The sequence below is a fragment of the Leopardus geoffroyi genome, chromosome D1, assembly GCF_018350155.1.
Source record: "Leopardus geoffroyi isolate Oge1 chromosome D1, O.geoffroyi_Oge1_pat1.0, whole genome shotgun sequence".
Classification (NCBI taxonomy): Eukaryota; Metazoa; Chordata; class Mammalia; order Carnivora; family Felidae; genus Leopardus; species Leopardus geoffroyi.
The window spans coordinates 108,307,948-108,325,139 of record NC_059329.1 but is presented as its reverse complement, the minus strand read 5'-3'; the positions used below and the strand labels follow the sequence as shown (position 1 = coordinate 108,325,139).

At 52.9% G+C, this 17,192-nt stretch overlaps 1 protein-coding gene across 1 annotated transcript; it reads right to left on the bottom strand.

Moving 5' to 3' along the window:
- Nucleotides 1–2,122: 2,122 nt before the first annotated feature.
- On the bottom strand, nucleotides 2,123–9,065 carry ARL2 (ADP ribosylation factor like GTPase 2). The gene is made up of 5 exons (XM_045485876.1): nucleotides 8,539–9,065; nucleotides 5,307–5,417; nucleotides 5,049–5,211; nucleotides 3,474–3,554; nucleotides 2,123–2,597 (listed from the first exon to the last, which is right to left on the bottom strand). Exons 1-5 carry the CDS (start codon nucleotides 8,601–8,603, stop codon nucleotides 2,463–2,465), a joined length of 555 nt encoding a protein of 184 aa, XP_045341832.1. The 5' UTR covers nucleotides 8,604–9,065; the 3' UTR covers nucleotides 2,123–2,462.
- Nucleotides 9,066–17,192: the final 8,127 nt, after the last annotated feature.

Sequence of the window (17,192 nt, the reverse complement as noted above, 5' to 3'; positions counted from 1 at the left end):
AGCCTCCTACCCCAGAATCCAAAGGTGTTGGCTCCTTTCCTTGCCCCAGCTCCTGGGTCGGGATGGGGGACTCTCTCCTGAAGCCTGAGTACCTTGAGTGAGGGACCGAGGGCACAGTGTCTGGCAAGGGGACCAATTTGTTCTTGGTGTGCAGTGTTGGGCGCAGATTTAGCTGCCCAGCCCCTGGGCACTCCTGACGTCTGGCATCCTGAGACCTCCGTCGGGGAGACCATGAGTTCCGGGTATCCTTCCAAGAACCATCCAGTTGGCTGGGGGCAGTTGTGATCAGTATCTGGGGCAGGTCAATGAGAACCCTGACTGATAACCACCGCCGCCAGGGTGTGAAGCTTAAAAGCAGTAGTGTGAGTGAGGCCCTCAAGTGCTCATGGCCACTCCTGGTGCTGGAACTCAGATGTGTGGGCATCGTACTGCCAGTCTCCAGACAGAGGTGAAGGAAACTCCCAAATAAGACTTGTGGAGGCTCAGGCAGAGGGTAGATAACCAGGAGGTGTTGGTGAGGGCGCTGAGATGGGATACCCCCTTGAACGGTACACACCTCTGCAGACCCATTTGCTTTGTTTATTTATAAGTGTTTATTTATTTATTTTTGAGAGAGAGGAGAGAGAGAGAGCACAGGCGGGGGAGGAGCAGAGAGAGAGGGAGACACAGAATCCGAAGCAGGCTCCAGGCTCTAAGCTGGGCACAGAGCCTCTGCGAGAGGGTAGCGGCAGCCAGGGTCTACACGTAGCCTTTATTTCATGTTCCATTAGATATAAACATCAAAGAGCCTCAAAGTATGAAAGGGAGCACAAAGGGTCTTAAACATTAACGAGACCCACATCTGGTGTTTATGTGCAAGCACGCAGGGAGCGCGTGCAGTTTCATGGACTGCCAGGCAATTACAGTGGGTCTGTTTCTTAACTGCCTTCTGGGGGAGCACGGGGCTCTGTACCTCGTGATGCTGTCGCGTTCGACAGCCTTGAGACCAGAACACTGCGGATGTTTCAGCTGTTGCCCCCTTCGCCCTCCGGGGCTTACAATACATTTTCTAGAAATAACTCCACAAAGCCCCGTTCCTATCTAGATCAGTTTCCCCCGCCCCCGGCCTTCAGACTCCAGCTCCACCACTTCCATCGGCGGGAGGAGCACCACCATTTCCATCAGCGGGAGGAGCAGAGGGAGGCAAGTTGCAGATTCCCGCTGCCAGCAGGGCTCCCCACGTTCCCACTGGGCTGAGTGCAGGATGCAGGCTTTCTGCCACAGCTCACACTCCCCGTCTGCAAGCCTTGGTAATGAGTATGGCCTTGTTATTTTCTTCTTTTTCTCCACCCTTGCATAATTCATGCTTTAAATCAAGGATGCTGCTTACTACTAAGGGCGCCCCGGGAGGACTTGAACCCTGCGATGACTCATCTGGATCAGTGGATGGCTGAATTCACATCCACTGGATCTGCTTGAGCTCTTACTGGCTCAAATAGTGATAATTATAGCTAACACTGTGCAGTGCTTGTGACACACAAGACACCCACCCATTTGGTCCTTGTCCCAAACTTAGCAGGTCGCTGCCATGATCTCTTCCCCAGACGGGGACACTGTGGCACAGACAGGTTAGGCAACTTGCTCAGCATCATCCGGTGAGTGGCAGAGCTGGGGTTTGGCTCTGGAGCCTGGGTGTGCTCACGCACCATAGGGCTTGGGAGCGCGGGGACCACAGAGTGTCTCACACAGAGGACAGGGCAGGTCGTTTTAATCTTCTACACGGTAGGACAGGTTATGTTCTGAGTTTGTCTACCTAACGCCAGTTTCCCCTCGTCCACCCTAACAGAGCCCGGATTTTGCACATTCCCTCTCCAGGAAGGAATCCTAGCACCAGTTTAGGAGCAAATCTCTGTGTCTTTCACGCCTTTAACGTCACTCCCTCTGGGGAGCCTGCCTGGACTCTTCCAAGGGGGATTCGTTGCCGCCCTGTCCTGTGCTCCTCTAATTCTTTGTCTGTCCCTGTGACACTGCCGCCGTTAACCCTCTGATTGAAATGACCCGTTCCTTTCTGTGCCCTGCTGCGCCCTGGGCTCCGGGTGGGGGTCTTAAAGCTGCTGGATCAACGCATGACTCTACCAGGAAGTGGGGCAGGGAACGGTTTATTCTCACAGCTGAGCAAAGGATGAGGCCCACAGCCTTGGTAGCAGCAGAGGCGGCCCCCTCCCAGCCCCAGCCCTCTCCTCCGCAGGCGGGCCGGGTCAGGAGCCAGGGTGACAGCCAGGGAAGCAGCCCTCCGGCCACGGGAGCCGGCCGCCGAGAAGCAGTGGGTAGTGTTAGCAGCAGCAGGTTACGGAGTGGGGCGGGGGGTGTTAGTCAGCCTGGCCGACTGCCATCCCCACCGTGGATGGTGCCTAATGAGGGCCGGGGGAGGGGGCTGGACTGTGAGGTGTGGGGGTGAGGGGGGGGGGAACGTCTGGAGTGGTTCAGTCGGCCGTGAAGACGCGGCTGGAAATGTCATCCAGGAGCCAGTCGATGCCAGGTAGGAGGTTCTCCCCGGTGACGGCGCTGCAGCCCTGGATGCACCAGTGGTGGCTGTGGATGGAGTCCAGCTCCAGGGCCTGGGAGCGGGGAAGATGACGGTGGGCCCTGGGGACCACAGGCCCTGCCCACTCACCGCCTCTTCCCTCTCCTGGCCCACGGGAAATCCATGCCTCCCTTTAGGGCCTGCTCTCAGGAGCCTCCCCTGGCCCCTGGGGAAGATCTGGCAGCCCCTCAGGGCACCTGGGCTCTCGGCACCCAACCCCACCGGCGCTACCCCTCAGTAACCGAACAGGGACGCAGGCTCCTGAGCATCTGCTAGGATCCAGGCATTGTGCTACGAGCCCCACAAACGTCCTCCCATCCACTCTTCCCAAGGCCCAAGGAGCCAGGGATTGTTGGGCATTTTACTTAGAATACCTCAGAGAGCTTAAGCAACCTGCCTCAGGTCACACAGCTAGTAAGTGACAGAACCAAGATGCTAACCCTACTCTTTCTCATGCTGCTGCTTCAAGCTCCAGAATCAGAAGTAGGATCGATACAATTTGGGGACACAGAGGCCTGTGTTTAAATCCCGGCTTGTCGGCTCCCTGGCTGTGTGACCCTGGGTGAGTCGCCTAGCTTCTCTAAATCTGCTTCGCCATCTACAGAGTGATAGTAACAGTTCCTAGTTCGTGAGGCTGGGGTGAGGACTGAATGTCAAGATAATCCACGCAGAGAGCCTGGCATGGGCGCACTCACTACTGGCTGGCTGCTATTGTCCTGAAGGATCATGTTCGCAGGCCTGCGCTCCCCCAGGCTGTGGGGCACAACCGTGTGTCATTAATCACTGACTCTCCAGTGGCCTGCATAGGCCCTGCCACACAGGAGAGGCTACTAAATGCTTGTCGAACAAGTTAACAAAGAAAACGTGTGCCTCCTTTCCTCCACGAACCTGTGCCAAGGCCTGGACTCACCTCACAGATGGCGTTAGAGGACAGCGCTCCAGGTAGGTCCTGCTTGTTGGCAAAGATGAGGAGGGTCGCTCCAGCCAGGCGCTGGGGGAAAAAAACGGGGGGGGGGGGTTGGGAGTGGGGGCTCAGAGGGCAGCCCGGCCCCTCCTCTCATCACCCAGAGCAGGTGGGGTCAGAGATCTACCTGGAAGATCAAGGCAAGGCCCTGGGGTGGTAGGAGAGGCCCAAGTGGGGTAGCACCATGGCCATGGTCTGTGAGTGCAGCCATACTTGGAGCGGGTTGCGGGGGGGGTGCGGAGCCCTAGGCTGGGGCCCAGTGGGCACCTCTCCCCTCTATGCCTCAGTTTCCTCCTCCATAAATGGGGAGGGGGTGACGGACATGATGATCCCCAAGCCCTCTGGTTCTAAACGGCTCCCATATCCCATGACCTGATATGCGCAATGAATGCAACTGTCCTGGAGACCACGGGGTCGGCTGGAAGTGACCTTTCCCTCTTCCAAGTTCATGTTGCCCTTTCACTGTGCACTACCCTCACAGGCCTCACTCTTGGCCTCTGCTTCCAGTTAGTTCCACGTGTGTATTTCCGCCGGGAGTCCCTCCACATAAGCAGGTGGATCTAGCCCTGACAGATGGCCTCGAGGTGCCAGGCCAGGGCTCAGCACTGACATCCATGATCTCACTGAACCTGCTTGACACCCCTTGGAGGTGGCTCCTGCTACCCCAGGTGACCTGTCCCTGTGTGCCCAGAACGGTCCTGTTGCTGTCTGTTGTCCCTGCGTAAGTATTAACAACTTCCTCTTTCATTCTTAAAAGTGTCCTTGTTTTCAACTAAATGCAGTGTCGTACCCCGGACAAATCCTGCAGCGGAAAAAGGAGATTGGTGGAAAAACTGGTGAAATCCAAGTAAAATCTCTAGTTAAGAGTGACTTACTAATGTTACTTTCTAAGTTTTGACAAATGCAGGGTGGTTGCCTAAGATGTTAACAGGGGAAGCGGAGTGAAAAGTATTTCTGTTTCTTTGCTATCTTCGCAACTTTTCCGTAAAACTAAAATTTTACTTAAAGCGTTCTGGCCCAGCTAATAAGTTAGCAGAGCACCCTAATTATAATGCCCAGCTCAGAAACGAGGAAGTGGAGGTTCAGAGAGGTTAAGTGCCTTGCTTGAGGTCACACAGCGGAGAGGCCAACTCCCGAGCCAGGCTCCGCTGCTTCCCAAAGCTCCACCCACTGGCCTCAGATGAGCCTCCCGAGAGCCCCATTCAAGGTGCAGAAACTGAAGTTCAGGGTGGTGGAGCGGTGACATCACGGGGACATGAACCCAGGTCCCAGTTCATAACATGCCCTGCCCACAGCACTGTGGGTTTCCCTGGACCAAATGTACAGGTTGTCTCTGCCTCCCCAAGGGTGGGTACCTGGTGAGGGCTCAGTGAAGGAACAGAGCCCTCCCCCCCCCCCAGGTGTTCCTTTGGGGTCACGGACCCCTCAGGGAATCTGCTCACACATCCGCGTATGTGCACAAAGTGTGGGGGCCTGGATGGAAGCCTGGCTCCCCCCTGCTTGGCCAGCCAGCCTGCCCACCTCCTCCACCAACAGGCTCTGGAGCTCCCGCTGGCAGTCCTTCATGCGCTGGCGGTCGGCGCTGTCTACCACCCAGATGAGGCCGTCGGTGCTCTCAAAGTAGTTCCGCCAGTAGGACCGCAGGGACTTCTGGCCGCCCACATCCCAGATGTTCAGCTTGAATCTGGGCGGGAATGGGGTGGCCAGAGGGTCAGCCTGGCCCCTCACCCGCCCTCCCTGCCCTACTCTGGGCCAGCCCGCTGCAGGGCCCCCACTCACCCCCGGTGTTCCAGGGTCTTAATGTTGAAGCCCAGTGTCGGGGAGATGGTGTCAATGTCTTCCCCGTTGAACTTCTTGAGGATGGTTGTTTTGCCAGCATTGTCCAGGCCTCTGGGGCACACCAGGTTAAGGAGAAGTCCCCGTGCTCGGCCCAGGGTGGTGACATCACCGCCGTGCCCCTCTTTTAGGGGACCAATCGTTTCCCGCCACGTATCAAATGAGTTGAGCACGTGCCTGAGCCCCAATTTATCGGCCCGTGAGAAATGGGAAAGTATCAAGAAATAAAGATTTTATCATCTCGTCCTGACCGAAGATTCCTTCATTCGCTCTACAATATTTATTGAATACTATGTGTCGGGCCCTCTTCTGGTGCTGAGGGGGGGGTACCCCAGAGTCAAAGTCCCCACCCTGTGCACCTTCTAGTCTAGTGTAGAGACAGGCGACAGAGTGCAAACAAATGAGACTCAAGGTACCGTCAGCTCCTGGTGAGTAAGGAATACAGCTAAGAGGCTTTCGGGGAGGGCCTTTGCAGGAGCTTCCTTTAGCTCAGGCACCCCTCTCGGGGGTCTTGGGCTGAGGCCCAAACGATAAGAAGCCAGCTTTCCCAAGGGCTAAGGGAAGAGCATTCTAGGTAGAGGGAACAGCAGGAGCAAATATCTGGGGGGAGCCAGCCTCACCTTTCTGTTTCTGGAATATTCCAAACCCTCTGCTGCTGAGTGCGCAACCAAATGGGAACCGCCCTCCTCTGTCCTTCCAACGTTCGAGAGGGCTTGCAGCTGGGAGCGGGCCCAGGCGACTCAAACCAGTGGAACGAGGGGGAACCAAGAAGTTCTCCTGAGACCCAGCCTTCACCTCCGATTATCCAACTCCAAGTCCATCATCCACTGGATCATTCCCATCAGCAGACAAGCTGGTGTCTCTCCCACCTTAGGAAGAGCAAACGTCACCCTCTCTTGATCCCTTCTCCCCTCTACTTATCCCTTTACTTCCTTCCCTTGACAGCAAATCTTCTCAAAACCATTGTTCGTAAGCACCCTCTCCAATTTCTGTCTTCCTGTTCGTTCTTGAGGCTTTTGCTGCCGCTGCTTCCCTGAAACAGCTCTTACCAAGGTACCTAAAGACCTCGTGTTCTTCTCCTGCTGGGCAGTAACCAGGCCTCGTCTTCCCGCACCATCAGCAGCACCTGACACAGTGGCCTGCCCCCCTCCTCCACTGCCTCACCTGGTTCTCATCGCCCTGACCTCTTATCTAGGTAAGCTCGGTCCTTTCCTCTGTCCACACTCATCCCTTAGCGCTCTCACCCAGGACCATGGCTTCAGATACCATCTGTTTTTTTTTTTCTTTTTGAAGCTTATTTATTTTAAGAGCACATGCCAAAAAAAAAAAAAAAAAAAAAAAAAAAAAAAAAAAAAAAAAAACCACATGCACAAGCAGGGAAGGGACAGAGAGAGAGAGGGAGAGAATCCCAAGCAGGCTCTGCACTGCCAGTGCAGAGCCCGCTGTGGGGCTCGAACCCAGGAACCAAGAGATCGTGACCTGAGCTCAAATCGAGAGCCGGAAGCTCAATCAACTGAGCCACCCAGGTGCCCCGCAAATGCCATCTTTATGCTAATGACTCCTAAAAGTACACATCCCACCCAGCTGCTCCCCTGGACTCAGTCCCTCTCTTCAGCTGCCCATCTGGCACTTAGAGGATGTCTCAGAGGCATCTTCCGTGGCCAAACCTGAGTTCTCCTCTTTCTGAACCTGCTCCTTGCCCCCTTTCCCCATCTCAGCAAGTGGTTCCTCATTCTTCGAACCGCTCTGGCCAGAAACCTCAGAGTCAGGCTTGACTTGGCTCTCCCTCTCACTTTGTGCCCAATCCAGGAGCGATTCCTGCTGGGCCTGTAGGCAAAATGTTCCCCATCTTCCATCACCTCCCTGCTTCCACCCTGATCCAAGCCACCATCCTATCTCGCCTGTGGCGGAGCAATGGCACACCTAACCTGAGATCATGCTTCCTCTCCACACTTCTCATCGAAAGGAAAAGCCAAAAACCAAAAGGCTCTTCAGTCCCCTCTGTCTTCATCTCGTAATCTAGTAATCACTCTCTCCAGCCACACTGCCCTCCTTGACATTCTTTTGAACACACCCGTTGAGTTCCTCCTTCCAGACCTTTGCGCTCGTTCCTTTTGCGTCAACAAATTTCCCTAGATATCCACGTGATTCGGTCCTCACCGCCTCATCTTTACTCAACTGTCAATTTCTCCATTGTGGCCTTCATTGACCACTTTATTTAAACTGCATTTTTCCCCCCATACGTCCTATACAGCTTACCTATTTGCTTTCTCCCCACAGCATTATGGACCGTCCAAGACGGTGGGGTTTGGTTTTGCTGTTTTACCCCAGCCCCTAGGAGAGTGCCTAGTACATAGTAGGCACTCAGTAAATATTTAATTGGATGGGTGGATTCTCGGCGCCTTTCTAAAAGAGAGCTTTTTAAAAGAGACATGATGTGACTATTATAGTTATTTCTACACTTAAATGTCTTTTCTCCCCTGCTAGGGGAGCTCTGGGTGAAACCCGCCCAGCTCCGGGATCGCGGAGTCCCGACGCGGCCAGGATAAGAGGGGGCAGAAGGCGTGCAGGCGCCTGTTAACGGGACTCGGAAGGTCGGCGGGGCCCTCGGGCCTACACGCAGTCAGCCTGGGCAGGGGACGGGAGATAACGACCGGCCGCGGGGCCACACAGACGGGCAGTTGGACACAGGGGTGAAAACAACCCGAGGCGTCTACACCGGCTTCCCCCGCCCAAAGCGAGGGCGGGGCCCGCACGCCCCCGGGATTCCGACCTTGAGGGCGGGGCCGGGGTCTGGCACCCTCGGACAGGGGAGGAAGGTCAGAGCCAGGGAGGACAGCGGCCTCACGCTCGGGCCAGACTGACGGGTGGTGGCATCCGAGTCGCCTCCGGCCCTCCTCCCCGCCCCCTGCATAGGGATATCTAGTCTAGCTGCTGCGCCTGTAGGCCCTCACCTTTGGCCTTGGCAACGGAGACCCCCCGCCCCGAGCCGGTGGTACGACCTTCTCACGCCCCCCCCACCCCGCTAGAGCGATTGGTAGGGCCCACGTGCGTGACGCACAATGGGCAGTTGGTACGCGCCGGCCGCGCACCCCGCGCCCGGTAGGGGGCGCCTGGCACCACCCGCCCGGCGGGGCCCCCGCTACCCTCGCGGCTCCGGCGTCCAGGAGGATACAGCATGAGCAGTCGCAGCTCCCGCTCTTTCTGCTTCATCTTCTTCAGAATGGTCAGAAGCCCCATGGTCCCAGTAGCCCCCTCCCGGCCGCCGTTTCTTCCTAGTCCCGGGACCCCTCTCCCTGCTCCTATTGGCTATCACGCCCACCGACAGCGCAATCTATTGGTCGGCCTGTCGTTGGGTCCCGCCCTCGCTCCCACGTGACCGCGAAGCCGCCTGGCGGTGGGGCCGAGATGGTCCCTCTAGCGGTGCTAGGGGCTTCTGCGGGGCCACCTGCGTTAACCCTTCGCTTCCCGAGGGCTTGGGGGACGAGGGCACCGCCATTCCTTCTTCCCCAGGAACCCAGACTCGGCCAGGAATGGAAACCTGGATTGTATCTTGGCTGCACAGGGGGCTGGAGTTGTGACTCAGGAGTCGGAATCGACAGCCCCAAGGATGTTGACAAGCTCGTCCGAGGGCCAGTGTAAGGCCCTGTTCCCCGGAAACATGATCCAGGTCCTGCTCATCTTAGGTCTCGGCATCATTCTAAACCTGCCAGTTACAGGGCCTCCCCTTTTCCCCGTCTCCTGGACTCGTAGAGGGTGGGCCGGGGATTCTTCGTCGCGGGCGAAAATGCCCCCTAGGGGCCGTTTCGAAATGTGCTGGAGCATTTTGGGGTTGTCCCAATTACAAGATATAGTTCCTGTTGTTTAGATGACACAAAGAGTTGTTCTGCCTAGGATGCCCATCATTTCTCGTTTGAGAAGCACTGTTTTTCATTTTGCCAGTGAGAATGTTGAGACGCACACGATGGTTAGCACAATGACTGGCGTATGGTAGTTACTCAATAAATATTTGTTATTGAATGAATGCCTGTCCCAAGAGTTTGGTTCTTTACCTTAGCGCTCAAGTCCTGAAGAAGTGAAGAAAATGAGGCCAGGGCCAGGCAAACTGTAAAGTCAGGAGGGTGAGCTAAGCTTATGGTCTTATTTTGAGCCCTTGCCCCATCCCACTGCAGGGTAAATGTGAGTGAGTAACAGAGTAGGCTCTGTCTGGTGCTGGGGAGAGAACAGTCAGGCACAAGCTGAAGATAATGGCTGATTTCTGTGTGATTTGTTTATAAAGCTCGTCACCTTTTCTTCTTCACTCTCCTGGCAACCCCGAGAGGTTTCTTTTTTGTAGATAGTGATAGTGAAGTCCAGAGAACTTAAGGAGCTGGGGCAGCACTTTATCATTTTTTTAATATATATATTTTTAACGTTTATTCACTTTTTGAGAGACTGAGACAGAGTGTGAGCAGGACAGGGACAGAGAGAGAGGGAGACACAGAATCCAAAGCAGGCTCCAGACTCTGAGCTGTCAGCACAGAGCCCGACTCGGGCTCGAACTCACAAACCCTGAGATCTCGACCTGAGCCAAAGTCGGATGCTTAACCGGCTGAGCCAACTTGGGCAGCGCTTTAAACTCAGATCCGGGGGCACCTGGGTGGCTCAGTCGGTTGAGCGGCTGACTTCGGCCTAGGTCATGATCTCGCTGTCTGTGAGTTCGAGCCCCATGTGGGGCTCTGTGCTGACAGCTCGGAGCCTGGAGCCTGCTTCGGATTCTGTGTCTCCCTCTCTCTCTGCCCCTCCCCCACTCATGCTCTGTCTCTCTGTCAAAAATAAATAAACCTTAAAAAATATATATGAAAAAATAAAAGATAAACTCAGATCCGGTTGACATTAAAATGCACTGTTTTTCAGGGTCTCTCCATAGTGTTTGTCTAGAGAGGGAGAGGTCTGGAGCAAGCCTGAGCTTCCAGTCCTGCAGAAGAAGGTTGTGGACAGATGAGGGCTGGACAGAACAGGGTCCCTGGCTGAGCCCCTTTGGTCAGTACGGTTTTACCCTCCACCAAGTACAGGGGGAAAGAAGTGAGCCTAACTCCCGTTCAAAGGCTTTGAGACACAGCAACATTTATGACGAGAAAGTTCACCGTGGTGGTTTGAAACAACAAGAAATTGGAAAACATCCAAGTGCCTGCAGTGGGGATCCGTAACCTAAGCTGGGTGGTGGATCCCATGAAGCCTTTGAGAAGGGTGAGGTGGAGGGATAGTGTATCTGCAAGGAAAGATCTCATGCCATATGAAGTGAAATAAAAAAAAAAACACGTTTTCAATCTCATTTTAATTTTTTTTTTTTCAACGTTTATTTATTTTTGGGACAGAGAGAGACAGAGCATGAACGGGGGAGGGGCAGAGAGAGAGAGGGAGACACAGAATTGAAGACAGGCTCCAGGCTCTGAGCCATCAGCCCAGAGCCCGACGCGGGGCTCGAACTCACGGACCGCGAGATCGTGACCTGGCTGAAGTCGGACGCTTAACCGACTGCGCCACCCAGGCGCCCCAATCTCATTTTAATTTTAAAAATAACAACCCACTAAACTGTTTCCCGGGTACGCGGGTGGCTCAGTTAAGAGTCTGACTCTTGATTTCGGCTCAGGTCGTGATCGTGAGACTGAGCCCCACATCCGGCTCCACACTACAGCAGGGAGCCTTCTTGGGATTCTCTGTCTCCCTCTCTCTGCCCCTTTCCTGCTCGCTCGCACATGTACTTTCTCCCTCAAAATGAATAAATACACTTAGAAACAAATAAAGTGCTTTCCTACGGGATGCAGCCAGCCCATTAAGTAGATTGTGAAATGATCGTAGTGTCACAAATTAGTCGAACCATATGAAGTCACCTGTATTTGACCATTTTGACTACGAAGTTGTCTGTTTCATGTGGTTCAACCTAGCAGCATTAGCAAAGATGCGGAATGAACAGATTAGACGATATCACTGCCTTTGCCTTCCGTGAAGTAAAGGAAAGTAATGTTTATTTTATTTTTTTTTTAATGTCTTTATTTTTGAGAGAGAGCGTGAGTGGGGGAGGAGCAGAGAGAGAGGGAGACACAGAATCCGAAGCAGGCTCCAGGCCCTGAGCTGTCAGCACAGAGCCTCACGCAGGGCTCGAACTCATCAACTGCGAGATCATGACCTGAGCCGAAGTCGGACGTCTACCAACGGAGCCACCCGGGCGCCCCAAGGTAAGTCACGTTTGTTGAAAAATCAGGTATCTATATGTACGTGTGTGCGTCTTACTCAGAGTCCCAGTCATGAAAGTTTGAAAATCACTGCAATGCAACTGCTAATTCTGGAGTGGGTGTTTTTTTTTTGGGGGGGGAGGGGGGGTTGGTATTTTTATTTAATTTATTTTTTAAAATTTACATCCAAGTTAGCATATAGAGCAACAGTGATTTCAGGAGTAAGATTCCTTAATGCCCCTGACCCATTTAGCCCAACCCCTCCAGCAACCCTCTGTTTGTTCTCCATGTTTAAGAGTCTCTAATGTTTTGTCCCCCTCCCTGTTTTTATATTATTTTTGTTTCCCTTCCCTTATGCTCATCTGTTTTGTCTCTTAAAGTCCTCATAGGAGTCAAGTCCTATGATATTTGTTTTTCTCTAATTTCATTTAGCATAATACCCTCCAGTTCCATCCACGTAGTTGCAAACGGCAAGATTTCATTCTTTTTGATTGCTGAGTAATACTCCATTGCATATATATATATACCACATCTTCTTTATCCATTCATCCATGGATGGACATTTGGGCTCTTTCCATACTTTGGCTGTTGTCGATTGTGCTGCTATGAACATGGGGGTGCATGTGTCCCTTGGAAACAGCACACCTGTATCCCTTGGATAAATACTTAGCAGTGCCATTGCTGGGTCGTAGGGTAGTTCTATTTTTAGTTTTCCGAGGAACCTCCACACTGTTTTCCAGAGCGGCTGCACCAGTTTACATTCCCATGGAGTGGGTTTGAAAGAAACTTAAAATGATTACCTTAAGCACGTCTGGATTGTTTCACTTTACTACCGCCACTAGTACTGAAATCCTTGTTTAAATGTCAGGGTGAAAGTCCTGCCCTGTCCAAACTGGTCTAGCTTCCCAGGGGCCACAGGGTAGGATTACAATCAATATCAATTAAGTAAAAGAAAAACAACAACAACCTGGGAAGGAAGTAACTGTGTTTAAATTTCGAATAACAATTGCCTGGAGCTACAAATCTGGAGTGGAGGGTGGGGAGGAGAAGTGGGGGGCTTTTAAAGACACGTGGAAGGGTCTAGCAGGTGACAGGCAGTATTTTCATTTGCCTCACTGAAAGGAGGAAAGGGTGCTCTTAAGGAAGTGAAATCTTTAGGGAATACCTTTGGAAGAAAACTGGGAAAGATCTATAGAGCTGTAGTTATATATAGCTATGAGTATATATATTCACGAGAAAGAATCATGGGATTGAAATACCAAATCTTGGCAGCTGTGAAACCTGCTTTTGAAGGGAGAGTTTCTGAAGCTAAGCTAAGTAAGTGGATTCTAAGTTGAGGATAGAATTATAGATGCCTTTTAAAAAGACGTGTGTTATATAAAAATATGTATATTAAAAAGGCATGTATGTTTACCCAATGTCTGGGGAGGAAATTTTGGCACTATAATTTTAATTTTACGAGGTATAGCTTTTTTTAGAAGTAATCGCTACACCTCATGTGGGGCTCAGACTCATGACCCAGAGATCAAGCGTCACATGCTCTGCTGACTGAGCCAGCCAGGTGCCCCTTAAGAGGTATAGCCTTTTTTATTCATCTGTACCTTTCACGTATCACCTTTATAATCATAAAAGGAAAGTAACAAAACTCTTTATTTTGGAACAACAGCAAGCAGGGGAAAAGACCCCGCTTTAATTAAATCGCTGGTCATTAAGCATTAGCAAGACTATACCTAAGTATTTTATTGATTTGTGTATATAAGTATTTATTTTTAAGCTTACTGTAGATAATTTTTTAATTTTTTTCCGTTTCATTTATTTTATTTTTAAGTTTATTTATTTTTGAGAGAGAGACAGAGAAAGACAGGCAGAGAGGAGGGCGGGGACAGAGGGCCCAAAGCGGACTCTGTGCTGTCAGCAGAAAGCCCAATGTGGGGCTCAGTCCCATGACCCTGGGATCATGACCTGAGCCAAAACCAAGAGTTGGTCGCCCACCTGACTGAGCCACCCAGCACCCCCAGATGAATTTTCTATTTGACTCCTCAAAACTATAATCTACATCGAGGTTGTTTAACATAAAGTTATAGTTTTGATAAGAGAAATCCTGTGTTTCTCCCCGGCGAGACACATCTGTGATGCAAGTTTTATTTTTTGGAGCACATGCACAGGCCAGAAGCAGCAACTGGCACTTGGGGGCAGCATACCCAAGGGCAGGCTTTGTCCTACCAATCAGTAAACAAAGAATTGGAAGGTGGAGGGCGCGACCTCATCCCCGAAGTGGCCACTGCCTAGAGACCACAGTTCCGCCCCGGCCTGCTCTAGTAGGCCCACCCCTCATCTTCCTGTAGGCCTGAAGTATCCAGGAAAGGCCCTGTCCCCGGCGGTGTGTACAAGGTGCAGGCCACAGCCACAGCCGAATGCCTCAAATGGCGAGCCAGAGTGTTCAGGCGTCCTCATTACGGTCTGAGTCCAGCTGCCTCACGTGGGAAACAGCGGTGTCCTCTCCGACTTACGGATGACACCGTGAGCTGTTAACTCACACCTTTGTCATTCACCTAAGGGCACAGGACATTCTCCAGCTTTTCCAGACACTTAGGAGTGGGGAAGGACTCGAAAATCTGAGTCTCTTCCAAGAAACGTCGGTGTCCCCTCACGTGTGCCTGTGGTATCCTCAAGGGCAAGGCTGAGCCGGTGATTCTGTCTCCACAGGGCCCGGGTGGGCGAACGTTTCACCTTCACTCCGCAACCGGAGAGCCAGGTACGGCTCTTCTCTGCACTTGACACTTGACAGATGAGCCAGGGGCTCCACTCGCCTAATCACTGCAGCAGCCTCTCCACCCACCGTTCTCCCCAAGGCAGAGGGACATTTTTATCCTGTGCTCAAAGCCTTCCCCTGTCTGCTGGGGGCTCCCTGTATCTTCCAGAGTTAGAGCCCAAGATCTTCGGGGGCCTACAAGGCCTGCGTGAATGGCCCACGAGGCTCTCTGCCCCCATCACCTCCTCCTCCCCTGCCCTTACCAATCCCCTGACACACCAGCACATTCCTACAGCCCCGAACCCATACTTTCCTGTCCCCTCCCTCTGTTCAATTCTTGGCTCAAATTTCCAATCTCAAAAAAAAAACAAAATTGTTTTTGTTCGAATGTCTCATTGAGGCCCACCCTGACCACCCTGTTTATTGTTTATTTTTATTTTTTAAATGTTAATTTATTTTGAGAGAGAGAGAAAGAGTGTGACTGGGGGAAAGGGGCAGAAAGAGAGAGGGAGAGAGAGAATCCCAAGCACGCTCCATGCTGTCAGCGAAAAGCGTCTCAGGGCTCCATCGCATAAACTGCGAGATCACGACCTCACCCGAAATCAAGAGTCGGACGCTTAATGGACTGAGCCACCCAGGAGCCCCTGGACCACCCTGTTTAAATTTGAAACCCCATAAGCTGCCACCCACATTCCCCAAATCCTTGACTTTGCTCTGTATCCCCCCATGACACTGAAACCCTTCTACCAGGCTACATAATTCCTTTAAGTTGGTACGTTTATTCTCTCCCACCCCTCCGTCCACCCTCCACCCTCCACAAGGCTAGGGATCTGGATTTTTTTCCACAGTGTCACTGCAAAATAATCGATATATGTCACCGTGTAAGTTGAAGGTCTACAGCTAAATGGTTTCTGCGGTAGGTTTAGCTAATATCCATCTTGTAATTTTTTTTTTTTCAACGTTTATTTATTTTTGGGACAGAGAGAGACAGAGCATGAACGGGGGAGGGGCAGAGAGAGAGGGAGACACAGAATCGGAAACAGGCTCCAGGCTCTGAGCCATCAGCCCAGAGCCCGACGCGGGGCTCGAACTCATGGACGGCGAGATCGTGACCTGGCTGAAGTCGGACGCTTAACCGACTGCGCCACCCAGGCGCCCCACTAATATCCATCTTCTTATACAAACAGAAAAAAAAGAAGAAGAAAAGGAAAAAGGAAACAAAATTCTCCTTGTGGTGAGAACCCTTGGGATTTTTTTCTCTTCACTTTCCCATACAGCCTGCAGCACCGGTAGCTTTGGGCATGGCTTTGCGCACCACACCCCCAGTACTGTGTTATCTTGTAACTGGAAGTTTGTCTCTTTTGACCACCTTCCTCCATTGCCCCCTCCCCTGATTATTCACCTCTGTTATTGGATCCGTTTTATTTTTTGGTTTTTGTAGGGTTTGATTTTTGTTTTTTACTTAGAGAGAGAGGGAGGGAGAGAGAGAGCACGCGCACGTGCGTGCAAGCAGGGGTGGGGCAGAGGGAAACAGAAAGAGGATCCCAAGCAGGCTCCGTGCTCGGTGAGGAGCCCAACGCGGGGCTCGATCCCACGACCCTGGGATCATGACCTGAGCCGAAATCAAGTCTGATGCTCAACCTACCGAGCCACCCAGGTGCCCCATGTCTGTCTGTTTAATTTTTTTTTTAAATTTTTTAACGTTTATTCATTTTTGAGAGATGGAGAGAGGCAGAGCACGAGTGGGGGAGGGGCAGAGAGAGAGGGAGACACGAAATCCGAAGCAGGCTCCAGGCTCTGAGCTGTCAACACAGAGGCTGACGTGGGGCTCGAACTCACAGGCAGTGAGATCATGAGCTAAGCTGAAGTCGGACGCTTAACCGACTGAGCCGCCCAGGCGCCCCTGTTTGTTTTAAACAGGTGTCTCCCAGCAGGGAGAACAGAGTCTGCCACCTACTGGATGCTCAGTAAATATCTGTTGAGTAAAAGGGACAGGGGTAGGGGGTCCTGTTAACTGCTTCCCAGCTGTTCACTCGGCCAGAAAGCAGCAGAGCTCTGGGAGCCTTGCTCTGAACCGCCAGGCTTGTCGGCCTCCAGACCAAGGCAGATCTGGCCCCGACCTTGGCCGCTGAGATCCTACAGACGCCAGTTCCCAGAGCAGACCCATACGGAACAGGGCGTCCCTTGGGCACCCCTTCCCCGCCGTTGTGCAGCAGGAGAGCTGAGGCCTGGATTGGGGGGCAGGCAGGTGGCAGTGCCGGGAGAGGGACCCAGGTCTCCTGTGCCCAGGTACCCGCCCTCAGTTCCGTGTCTCCTTGTCTGGTAGAAAGTGCCCTCGGTTGTCTCCATGGCACAGACCCCCGAGGCTCCCAGGTGTCTATCTCCCAGAAGGCCTCAGGCTGGCCGCAGGCTCCAGCCACACCAAGAGGGGCCCCAGCAGGCCCATCGTCACATTCTTTCCTTTTACAAATGAGAAAGTGAGCCCCACAGAGGGCACGGGTCTGCCCAGGCCTCAGGGCTGGCAGCACACCCTGCCAGTGAATCCAGTTTTCCTGGGACCCTTTCCTGGCCTTTCCTCTGGAGGGGGGCCGTTTTCGGCCTCAGGAACCCCGGCCCAGGACCTGCGGGGGTCAGCCGTCGTTCCCCTGCGGGCCCACAGCAGGTTTCCTCCCCAGGTGCGGTGTTCCCCGTCCTCCCGAGGGTGCTGTGAGTCCTCGTTATTTCCAAGCCAGGGCCAGAGGCCATGAGCTGGATCAAGAGGAGAATGGTGGGAAGAACATGCTGGGACTGGGGCTGGGGCAGGGCCTGTCGGCCTGATTCGGCCGCGTGCTTGTTCTTGGTCAAGTCCCCTCCTCTCGCTGA

What these genes read in the sequence shown, in the direction of transcription:
- ARL2 (XM_045485876.1), bottom strand. Translation starts at nt 8,603, where the DNA reads ATGGGGCTTCTGACCATTCTGAAGAAGATGAAGCAGAAAGAGCGGGAG. An exon ending in AAGACCCTGGAACACCGGGG is followed by an intron (nt 5,212 to 5,306) that starts GTGAGTGGGGGC and finishes ATTCCCGCCCAG; the next exon opens with ATTCAAGCTGAACATCTGGG. An exon ending in CCTCTAACGCCATCTGTGAG is followed by an intron (nt 2,598 to 3,473) that starts GTGAGTCCAGGC and finishes CCCCGCTCCCAG; the next exon opens with GCCCTGGAGCTGGACTCCAT.